The sequence below is a fragment of the Calonectris borealis genome, chromosome 5, assembly GCF_964195595.1.
Source record: "Calonectris borealis chromosome 5, bCalBor7.hap1.2, whole genome shotgun sequence".
In the NCBI taxonomy this organism is placed as follows: domain Eukaryota; kingdom Metazoa; phylum Chordata; class Aves; order Procellariiformes; family Procellariidae; genus Calonectris; species Calonectris borealis.
In genome coordinates, this window is record NC_134316.1 from 10,804,095 (window position 1) to 10,815,949 (window position 11,855).

At 43.6% G+C, this 11,855-nt stretch overlaps 1 protein-coding gene across 1 annotated transcript; it reads right to left on the minus strand.

Annotated features, from left to right (window-relative positions):
* Nucleotides 1-2,132: 2,132 nt before the first annotated feature.
* On the minus strand, nt 2,133-11,499 carry C5H14orf180 (chromosome 5 C14orf180 homolog). The gene is made up of 4 exons (XM_075152481.1): nt 11,321-11,499; nt 8,857-8,983; nt 6,969-6,995; nt 2,133-4,202 (listed from the first exon to the last, which is right to left on the minus strand). Exons 1-4 carry the CDS (start codon nt 11,372-11,374, stop codon nt 4,000-4,002), a joined length of 411 nt encoding a protein of 136 aa, XP_075008582.1. The 5' UTR covers nt 11,375-11,499; the 3' UTR covers nt 2,133-3,999.
* Between the last annotated feature and the right edge of the window lie 356 nt (nt 11,500-11,855).

Here is an 11,855-nt window from a genome sequence, read left to right on the forward strand (position 1 = left end):
ACCCCAGACACTGCTCCTGGGAAGTCCACCTACTCGTTGTCTGCTTCAAAAATTGCTGCAAGAGTCCTGTCCTCCATCACTCCTCTTTCAGCCTTTTAAAGCAAAAGCATGACCATTTCCAAGCTGGATTAAATAATTGCTCAGAGCTGGTTGGCTTCAGGACTCTTGACTTCTAAAGCGATTCACCACACTGGCACCAGCATGAATTCAGGTGAGCATCTCAAACGTTTGTAATAAATTATGTACTCCTCTTTTTTTACCTCTTTATGAGCAATTCTATCGAGTTGTACGGAAGGGAAATATTACCCAGCATGGCCTGTGAGGGCAATATTACCCAACATGGCCGATTTTGTGTACTTTAGAGCTCCTATCAGCTCTTCCAAACTCATGGACTCACAAAGATGTGACACCTAGAAAAACAGCATTGAACAAGAGTAAGGAGAAATCCTGTCCAGCTCACAGCAGTGAGGATAGATCTGTGATGGATAAAGAACAGAAAGAAGGGGCAAAGTGGGAAAAGGCAGGCAGGTGTGTGTGTGTATGTGTGTGTGTGTAAGCAGGATGGATGAATGGAAAAGAGCTTCAGTGTGAGAAGGAAATAAAACAAGTCCACAGTGAAGCTGTGCATCAGTAATTAAATGCAGGCGCAGGAATTGGAATTTTTGCTCCTATTCCCAGTCTTGTTATTGACCTGTTTCATTCACTTGCACAGATGCACTGGCTTTCTCAGCTTCAGTTTCTTCACCTGTAAAATGCCACCACTCACCCAGGGATGGGGTTTAGCTTTTATTTATTTCAAACATTCTGGCTCTGTAGCAAATTTGTTTTGGTTTTCTGCAGCCTGCCACAGTAAACAATCCTGACCCAGGAGGCCTTGCAAGGCCATGGCGAGTCCTCAACAGACAACTCAAGTGCTGCTTTTGCCCATGTCCAAAACTGTCCCAACCAGAGCCTAGGCAGAAGCCAAGAATAGCCATTCCTCTGCTTAATTTCCCTGACAGCCCAGATGCGATAGCCGTTCTCACTCCCACTGATAAAGTTGGACCCCAGCAAGAAGAACGTGGCCATTTTCCATTTAAAGCAGACCTGGGGGAAAGGTGGTCCCATGCCTATCTCCTGGGGAGCTGTGCAGGGACATGAGCACACATATGGATTTCATACTGCATCTTCCCTCACAGTCCTAAGAGGAGTTCCTGTTTTACCTTAACCCTTTGGCTTGTTTTAAAGTTACTGAAACCAGGTTGCTAACATACTGGCAGGGTTCACTCTACTGCTTTTGCTCTTGAGATTCCTCAAGCGTAGGCTTTGCTTTTTTGTTGCAATGTGCCATGACTTGCTGTAAGGGAACTATCCCTTCAGAAAAGGCTCCTCTTTTGAAGGGGCTAGTTGCTACGTGCTGGGGGGAATGTGTCAGCCCAGAGCCAAAAAAGGAACGCCATTGATTTGTCAAGGAGTTTCAACATGAGGATTGAAAAGATCATAAACATTAAAAAAAGAAAAGAGAAGTTGTAATGACCGCCTTGCCCCATGCATGTACCAATGCAAACTTTTTCATCAGAGGTTCACCAGCGCACAAGTTTAAAACCTTTCTTCTTTATTACCTAAACAGCAGGGCTGAGATGGGGGAGAGGGAAGGGAAGCAGCCATGAAACTTACCCTCTGAGCTGGGGTACCCGAGCGGTTTGCACAAAGAGCCCCTGAGTTAAACACTGCTCCTGCAGCAACCTCTGCTTCCCAGACGGGCCACGTGTCGAATGCAATTGCTGTCGCCTTTGACATCTTAGGAGGAGCACAAGAATAGCCACTGAAGTAACTTCTTTCTGTCTTGGACTGCAATTTTTTTGACTCGTTCTCAATCAACTTGCTGCCCACTCTCCTCTTGAGAGGAGGCTGCGTAAGGTGTTTCTGTTTATCCTCTGCCTCATTAAAGTCCTTGGGCTGCTTGGAAGAAGGTTGTAGGGGCAGAGAGCTACGGCCCTCTTTTTTTAAAATAATTAAATTAAAAATAAAGCACTGTTTTTTCTTTTTGGTGGGTTGCAATGGCAGGGGAATTTGAGCCAAGGTCTTGCAGGCATCTCTTCCATCTTCTCTGCAGTGTTTTCTTTCTCTTTTTTTTTCTTTTTCCTTTTCTTCAGCTCTTACAGGATCTGATGTCAATCTTATCATACCAAATAAACCCAAGCACACATCAGGTGCTGCTTGACGAGAATCTAAGGCCTAAAAAGCTGGTTGTGCTGGTTTTATAGAATCACAGAATCATAGAATAGTTTGGGTTGGACGGGACCTTTAAAGGTCATCTATTCCAACCCCCCTTCCGTGGGCAGGGACATCTTCAACTAGATCAGGTTGCTCAGAGCCCAGTTTTTTTTTTTGTCTAGGAAGAAAACATAGCTGAAGCTCATAAGCTTGCACTCACTTGTTCTCCTCTCACACACCAAGAGCACCATTCCTTACATTTATTGCATGATCTCCATTAAAAGGATTCCCTCCAGAGAGGTGCATACTATGGTGGGACAATGGAGAGATAAAGGGGCTTTGCCTCCCACACCTTCATAAACAGTCCTTGAACACCCAGGCATAAAAGCATAACCTCTGACTGAACACAAGCACTATCATAAATCTTGTAAGCTCAGCTCGTGGGGTTTATGGACTGAATCAAACTACTGATTTGATAATTAGCCTGGGATTCAATGCTGCTATTTGTTATGTAAGGCAAATAAACTGTTTATTGTTTTAATGAGTTTTCATTTTCTTTTTCACACCTGGGAGTCAAGTGAAACATTAAGAAACAGCTTTTGCCCATGGAGGGAAAAAATGCATGAAGGGAAATAAGAAAGCCATTTGCCGGGATTTTACTAATAATCATTTCAGGTGTATAAATATAGCAGCTTGCCAAGCTTTTGGTCACCAGAGCAGTGTTTGTGCAATAGCTCAGCTTTATTTTAACTTTTGCAGAATAGCTCCTAGGAGACTTGAGGAGAAAGATGGTTTGGTATTTAAAGCCTTGACTTGAGACTCAGGAGACTTTTATTCAGAGCTTGCTGCTGCCTGCACAGATCGAGGTATTTCTCTCTCTACTTCTGCTCCTCATATCAACAGTTTATAAGCTCTTCGGGGGACAAAATTCAGATACTTGTTTGCTGTTCAGGATGATGGAACATGAGTTTGGTGGGACCTTGTGCTGGTTTTGACTGGGATAGAGTTAATTTTTTTCATAGTAGCTAGTATGGGGCTATGGATTTGTGCTGGAGATAACACAGGGAGTGCTGATAACAGAGGGATGTTTTCGTTACTGCTGAGCAGTGCTGACACGGAGTCAAGGCCTTTTCTGCTTCTCACCCCACCCCACCAGCGAGCAGGCTGGGGGTGCACAAGAAGCTGGGAGGGGACACGGCTGGGACAGCTGACCCCAACTGACCAAAGGGATATTCCATACCATATGACGTCATGCTCAGCATACAAAGCTGGAGGAAGAAGAAGGAAGGGGGGGACATTCAGATGACGTTTGTCTTGCCAAGTAACCGTTCAGCGTGATGGAGCCCTGCTTTCCTGGAGATGGCTGAACACCTGCCTGCCGATGGGAAGCGGTGAATGAATTCCTTGTTTTGCTTTGCTTGTGCGCACAGCTTTTACGTTACCTATTAAACTGTCTTTATCTTGACCCACGAGTTTTCTCACTTTTACCCTTCCAATTCTCTCTCCCATCCCACTGGGGGGGAGTGAGTGAGCGGCTGTGTGGTGTTTAGTTGTTGGCTGGGGTTAAACGATGACAGACCCACAGGTGCTAGTATGACAGCCCACTAATGTGAAAAAAAAAAAGAAGAAGAAAGAAAGGAGAACAAGTGACTGCTGGACAGTGCACAGCAGGCGTGGTTTTCTTGCTCTTTGAGGTGGATGCCCATGTGTTCCCTGCAATGTGGCTGGAGTAGACTGGGAGCTTTGCACTGCCACGTGCTGGTTAGCAGTGCTCTGAGATGTCTGTCAGGCCAGAGGACATTGCTACTGCCTCATAAACCAAGTCCAGCATTTCTGAGCAACGTGTCTTATCTGAAGAAAGAAGATAACAAGTCGGGATTTAAATTCCTCCAGGACTTTGACATCTTGCTTCATGCTGGTGTAGCAGAGACTCACAGCCAGGATCAGCACTGCGCAAAATGAGAGCCACAGGAGCACGGGCAATCCAGATGATGACCTGTCATCTACTGAACGGTGATGAGGAGAAAAAAGAAAGCAGCATTATTTTAGTGTCATCTTAAACACTTCCCAAATTTGATCCCCTGCTGATGCCTTTGTCCCACTTTTCTGGGAACAGCAGGGTACAGAGAGCTCTGGTTGTGAGTACTTCCATAGGCATCAGTTAAGTGATAGTGAGTCACACCTCCTGATGGAGGGTGGTGAGTATAAAAGATCTCATCTACTGGAGCATTTAAAGAGTTTAATTATATACAATAAGAACAGGATTACCATAGCTAATGCATAATCTCAAATTTCCCTCCAGCAATTATTTTTTATACCTTTAAGCGAAATGTTAAGTTAAATACTAGGAGAATATTGAGCTACCTCACCTAATTATTTAATGCTCACAAATGTTCTATAAAGAGAGAAGATCTAGATTTCTGTCCTTTTCCCTAGTAACTCAGCTTGTTTGGGGCTCCTGTTAATTACAGTAAGAACCGAAACGTGGCTTCATTAACCACGAGGCATATTTAGAAAGCTGTGGCAGGTTTAACCTCTCTCTAAGTGCTAGATGTGCTAATTACACTGGAACATCCTCAGCACTTGCTCTTAAGCAGGAGGATACTGTAAACTTTTTTCTTGCCTTTAAAATATTGTTCAAGTATGTTTAAAGTGCCATAGGTCAGGCACAGTACACATGTGGAAATCAATGGGCTACATTTAGCCCTCTGGCATCCGTGCCCCAGCCCTTGCACGTGTGTATCCATCCATGGGCCTCGGGGATCCGGTCTGATTCAGATCTGGCTGCTCTGACTGCATGGCCATTGCACAATCATCAGTATTATTTTATAAAGCACTTTGAGTATTAAACATGCAGTATAAAGCCAAATTCATGACTGAATAAAAACCCGTAGTGTGCAGCTATTTTCCTGCCATATGCACATAATCAATAAGGAGATAAAAGTGTGGTGTGTATTATTATGGGTAAAAGGCCAACATTAGCTGTAACATATTTAAATTAGCTTCTACTACGAGCCCTGGAATACACAGCAGTCAATTAAACTGTCATACAGATGTACGGAGAGGAAGGTAAAAGTCATAAAACCAAGCAAGAAACACATAATAATGTATCAAAAAGTGCATGGGGAAAAGGTAAAATGTTAATAGGCAGTCATTTTATAGCTAACCAGAAACCAAATCGATGTCCCATAATAGATCTGAGTGAATTATTTGCAGCAAATAATTTATTCATTTGAATTTAGCCCTTCTTTCTGTTTATTATCCATGAGCAGACTTCAATTTTTATAAATTTGTTTATTTGGCATTATTCTATGAATGGTTTATATGAAAGTATTTAGCCAGGGAATTACCACTTTCTGCTTTTGCAGAGATTTGTGATTTGGAAGTTGGTATTTCCCTTGTGTGATCTCCCACACCACAAGATACAGTTCTTGACTGGGTGACTACCTGCCTTTCAAAGCGTGGGGCCTGGCTGATGAGCATACCTGGCAATAGTGAAACTTTTCTGTGAAAGCTAAACAGCTTTTCACATCAGCCCTTTTCTATGAAGTGCTTATAACCTTTTACAATCTTGTGAAAGTTACTTTCCATGTGAAATTTCTGGGTGATCTCAAATGCAAACTTGGCTTTTCCTTATGTCCTCTCAATTAGGGAGTATGTTCGGTCCAGGAATGGAAAAAAATAATGTGGAAGAATAATTCCACCCACAAAATAGTGATGAGCTATGCTCACAACAGCTTCAGCACATCACTACAGTTATGTGCTTAAATGTAAGTTTGCTCTTTTCTAGATTACAAATAGAAAATTAATGCTTAAATTTTTTAGTTAAATTGTTGGAACAGCACACTCGGCCCTAACCATATGCCCAGTCTAAGAAAAAGGCAACTCATATGAGAAAAGCACTGGACCAGGATAGAGGAGATTTTGTTTCAGTTCCTGTCTTGGACACACATTTCTGCTGTCACCTGAGGGATATTTGGTCTTTCCTTTTCCACCTGGCTCTTTCCTGGCTATAGTACCTTGTTCCTAGCCCAATAACTGCCTTAGCTGATGCTGCCATTAGCATGAGCATGCAGCCCCTCTTCCTGGGCAATAGCAACAGCGAGGGGATGTGGGGACATTTTCTTCCTTTTGGCCTCCCAACACTATGGCTCTGGGCGTGTGTGTATACATATATGTATATATGTGCCCCTCTCCCCTTACTGCATTGCATACAGCAGGGGCTGGATGTTGGCCAGGGCCTCTAGAAATGACCACCATCATTGGAACATCCAGATGCACACACTGGCTTGAGAGTCTGTGAGGCTGGCTGGCCTCGAATATCGTTGTAAACAAAAAAGGAAAACCAGATTATTTTTATTATTTCTACCCTGATGCCAGCATGTAAATGAATTGTCTCTTCCCCACGTATGAAAGTCAGCAGGGAGAACTATTGTTTCGCTTGGGGTGCTTTCCCTGCATATCTTAGTGAAAAACCTGTACCTATTCTATTGCCATAAAATATATTAATTATATTTAAATTAAAAATAGCTTCAGGGATTTCATTTTTGTTTCCACTATTTGTCTTACTAGATGTCTTCTTTAAAATACTGCACCAGACCTCATCAACACTTTGTGCTTCGTATGCTGAGAAGAAAAAACAACCACCACTGACAGTATGAAATGCTTTGTATACGGAGGATATATTTGCACAGTGCATCCCAGCAGCCGCAAAGCAAACTCAGGTTAGTGCCATGGATGGCTCACAGTTATAATGTAAAACTTCGACTTACCCACTATGTAGTCACAGCAGGAAATGGCTAGAAAACAGAATGAAAGTGTTCTTACACGCCTGGAAAGGCCTCTTTGCAGCAGATAAATAAGAAAGCAAGCACCAAGCGGTGTCTCTGAAATTGCCTGTCGCCTTATAGACGCTGGGCTACCTCTTACACCGCTTTTGTCTGTACAGCTTTATGCCAGATAAGGATCTATCCACTCCATGCAAACATGCAGATGTGGGTGCACTTCGGAAAAGTGAGAAAACATTATTGTTTGGGGGATTTCAGAGACAGAGATTGCTGCTCTTGCAGGGACATCAGGAGTCAGCTCTTGCAAAAAAAGACCTCCCTACTCCACATCATTTCTAGAAGGGAAAGGAGATAGACCAGCAGGCTGAGAGAAAAATGAAAGGTAAGAAAGCAAAGCCCTCTGTCAGACGCAACTTTCATCCAGCAATATCCTGGAATTGCCTCCACTTGGCAGCCGGGACCCAGACGCAATCCAGGATGAAAAATCCAGAGAATGGAAAAATTTCAGTGGTGCCAGCAAACTTCATCTTACCAGCCTCTACATTAATAACGTTGCATGGACAAACAGCAAATTGTCTAAACCACAGGCTGTTTGCAACACAGAATACTAATTATGGCTTGGGACATTTCTCATGTCTTCATGGAAAAGAGTCAGTGTCTTCTCTGTCCTTGCAGCTCCCTGGAGCTCAGGCATGGCTGTGCTGAATTCAGAGCTGGTGAGACATGAACCTGGTCCCCGAGCTGGACTGACTGCAGGATTACCAGTGCTGATGTGGGGCCTGGACTCTGGCAGGGAGCTGAAGGAGGTATTACATCTCATCAAAATCCTGCTCTTGAGCAGTGAGATGAGCTTTGGAGAATTTAGGGCCAACTCACTGAGTCTTCCCAGGAGTTCACTTTTGATGGGAAAGCCTGGACTGAGTCAACAACCTTATCAAGAAACGGCTCTTCACTCCTGCATTAGGAGGCACCAGAAATAATGTATTGCAAAACCAGTGCCAGGTCTGTGTACACGGTAGTGGATGCCAAGCCTTGTTTTTGGAAGCTGAGTAGCAGTCCAAACAGGTGGCTGACATAGAAATTTTACCATTCTGACACCTGTGTTTTTACTGACTGATGCATCAAAATATACAATTTTAGTTCTGTACCAATAAATACATTTTTTCTTAGCTGGGTCAGTTTGTGAAAGTCAGAATGAAGCAACAGTTCTTATTTGGTTATGAATTGTACATAGCAGGCACAGAAGTGCAAACTGGATCCTTGCGCTAGATCTCTGCTTAAGGTGGCTCCCAGTTGACCTACCTGCAAACTGTTATTTTGGCTCATGAATGAAAGACCAGAGGTTATGTTAGCTGTATCATTCCTTGGGTGCCCTTGTTGGCAGAAATGATTACATTCTGGCTGCTTTTAACCACAGTGGGCCAGCCAGGCTCAGACTTTTACTATTGTATCCCGTGGCATGCATGCTTCTCAGAAACATGAAGGGGCTGGCTCCCTCCCTGCCATTACATCCTAGTTACCCAGAATGACATAAGCGTGTTTAAATTTGGTCTGAGATCCTTTTCTATGAGTGGAAGCATTGTTCTGGGGTAGACCTGGGGCTCAGCCAAACCCACGGTCTACAATGATTCCTGCGGGGGCTGACTCAGGAGTTCACCATAAGAACAGCCCTGAAGCTGCTCTAACGTGATGCAGGAGCCTGTCTTTGCAGATACAATTCTGCAAAGCACGGAGCAAAAATTGTCTGTCCTCAGCTCCCTGCCGAGCTCAAAATCACAAATAACATTATCAGAGGCAGAAGCTGATGTGGACAGAGGGTGAATGTTAAAAAGCTAGAAAGGTCATGCCAAAAGGCTTAATAGCTTGAGCCTACCATGTTCAATGACTTCTTCTGGCTCACGAAATCGAACCCTTCTCTCCGCTTTCCGCTTTTCCCCCACAGCTTGGTCCACAGGTGGCCTTTTCCTCAGTATTGAAGGAGGATACCTACTGTCATCTGTCTAAAGAGTTGATCAAAACACAAAACACATGGCTATTCAAGCTGGAGTATTGTATCTGGGTGAAGCTTTGAGCTTTTGTGGCTATGTTACCATGTCCCTCGAAGCACGTAATATGAAACACATCTGTTTTGACATTTATAGTCAGATCACTGTAATATTTATAGCAAGACAATATGGATATTTCTTCATTGTCACAGATCTCCAGCACTCTAAAGCTGTCTTCCCAGGAAAAAAGTTGGTTAAAGTAACGGACAGCAAAGTGTTCAGAAAGGATTTCTCTAAATTGGAATGAACAGTTACTGAATGTGACTGTTCAACAGCCCTGGGGTAAATGGACATAAATGTGATATGAAATATATGAACCATATCATTGGGAGCACCTTTGAAATGTTCTTCTGAGCTAAGCATCTCCATTCTGAATGCAGTGTTGGCATTTCAACAACTGAGACTATGCAGCAGTCTCGGGTTTTGACACTATCCTGATGGGTATGAGAAGGTAATTTGTTTGCACTTTGATATCACAGTTATGTTGTTGTTCTGGCTTTTATTTGGAAGCCACACTCAGTCTTTGATAACGGAATCAGATTGCTGTGGATTCTGCCAAATGACAAGAAACAGAGCTGCAATAATAGTAATAAGTCCCTCTTCTGCATAGGAATGCTCCCACTGTCAACTCCCCAAAGCATCTCAGTTCAGAGACACCCGCTGTCCTCTGAAAGTGGAGAGCAGATGGCAAATTTTCTACTTTTCAAAGATCTAAGTGGGTGGCAGAGATTCTCCACATGTTGTTTTTACTTTAAGATCAAAGTCACCTTCTCTACCCCTTTCTACCCATTCCCTCCATTCCTCTGCTAGGTAAAGGGTATTATTTCTTAGATGGTTTGTTTGCTCCTTCTGGTCACCATCCCTGCTCCCTTTTTTCCCTCATGTCTCATCTCCCCTCTCAGTGATTGCACGCTCCTTCCTCCATGTTTTCCTTCCTGCTTTAATCTTTCTACTCCTCAATGTCTGCTACTTTTGCCCATTTTTAGACTCAAATACCCTTGCTCTACACCTTTTCTCTTTGGATGCTTTCCCCACACTCACCATTTCACACACCCACTCCTTGGGCTGCAGAGGATCAGGTCCCATTAACTGCAGTCTGGGGGTGTCAGACCCCAGGGTACGGAGGATAAGTAGGTTTCCCCACGCATCACACTGGATAATCTCAGAAAAGGCACATAACATTGCCAGCAGGAACTGCCATGGAGTGAGGAATGTCTTCAGTTTTGGTACCTTCTGCTGAGGGATTTATAAACCAGATTTCGGCTTAACTGCTTTCTTTGAGCTTGGGGTCATACAAGCATCCATACCACCTCTGTCTCATGACTAGGGACAGTGTGTGTTGGAGCTCCATGTTTTTTATTCAGCAGCTCAGAAGCTGGAATACCCATCCAGGGTATGGGAAACTCGGATTCAACTTCTTTCTAAGTCCAAAGGAACATGAACCCACATCTCTTATATGCACGCCCTGGCGCACATGTCGGAGCAGGGAATCTCAGTCTCTGCCGCTGAAGCCATCTTGTTTGGCCTCAAATAATTAAATATTCATTGATCTAAAGAAAGAAAGAACGGAAGAATGACTTTACAGCCTGGTGTTTGGGTGCTCCCTTGGGGGTGGGAGAAGTCTGCTCCTATCCTTGCTCCAATAAATACTTAATACAAAATACTTAAATATTCATTGGAGCAGTCACTGGGAACAGGGTCTCTCATCTACCAGGTGAGTACCCTAATCACTCTGCTATAGCCACACGCATAGACACTTTGGGGCATGATGAATATTTAGTTACTCTGTGTAAAATGAAACAGGTTTATGGAGACACAGAAGAAGATGCCCAGCTCAGACTAGCAGTGGTTATATCTTTAGCTGGGACGGCTCCTCCCGTGGCACAGCCAAGGAAACCGAACCTTATATTTGAAGAGATTTATAACTCTAAGTGCAGCCCTTGTCCATATGAGCTTTTCCAAACAGCTAACAGTTGCATCACATCAGAAGAGAAAAACATTAAACAATTAGCTGGTTGGGTAGTACCTAGACAAGGAAAACCTTAAAAATGAAGTGGCATTTACAATATTTACTAGACTTTAACAACTTATGGAAATCAAAGCTACACAGTGTCAGAAAAAAATGATGCATTTTCCCCTCAGACAGAAACCCAGTGTTAACATACTGTGACAAGAGCTGGAAACCTACCAAAGTGTTAGTCGGGAAAATATATGCCCTTAAAAACAACCCATTTGTGAAAAGCTACGGGCGTTGGAGACAAGGACTCTATCGCCCATCAAGAGATTACTTACCGGCAGCTCCTCTGCACTAGGATCAGAAGGTGGGGATGGACATATTTGGGACATGTACTCTGGATGCCAACATGAAGCCTCCCACACGAAGCTTCGGTTGGAAAGCCACTTGCTCAAGAAAATAAGAAGGACCAGGGGAAAGTGTCTGGAGATCCCTCTGCAGCGAGGACTGAGCAGGCAGTGCCACTGAGCAGATGGGAGCAGCAGCAAATGACAGAGGAGTGGAAAGAAGAGTTTCCGCCCTTCATACCAGTGTTGGCTTGGGAAGGATGACGTTACTTGAAATGTACTCGGTAGACAAAAATAGCACAGAGTGATAATACTGATTGTGCAGCTGAAAAGCAGGGCTTTCCTGGCGAGTGGAATGGAGCAAATCACAGAGAAACACCTACATATTTATATGCGTAAACATGAAGTTGCGGCTGTTCTTTTTAATAATGATCACTGCATTTCCACGATCAAGTGGGATTGCTTTTAATCCTTCTCCCATTCAAAATATGTGGGTAAAACCATCAGGAAATTATATAGATGTAGT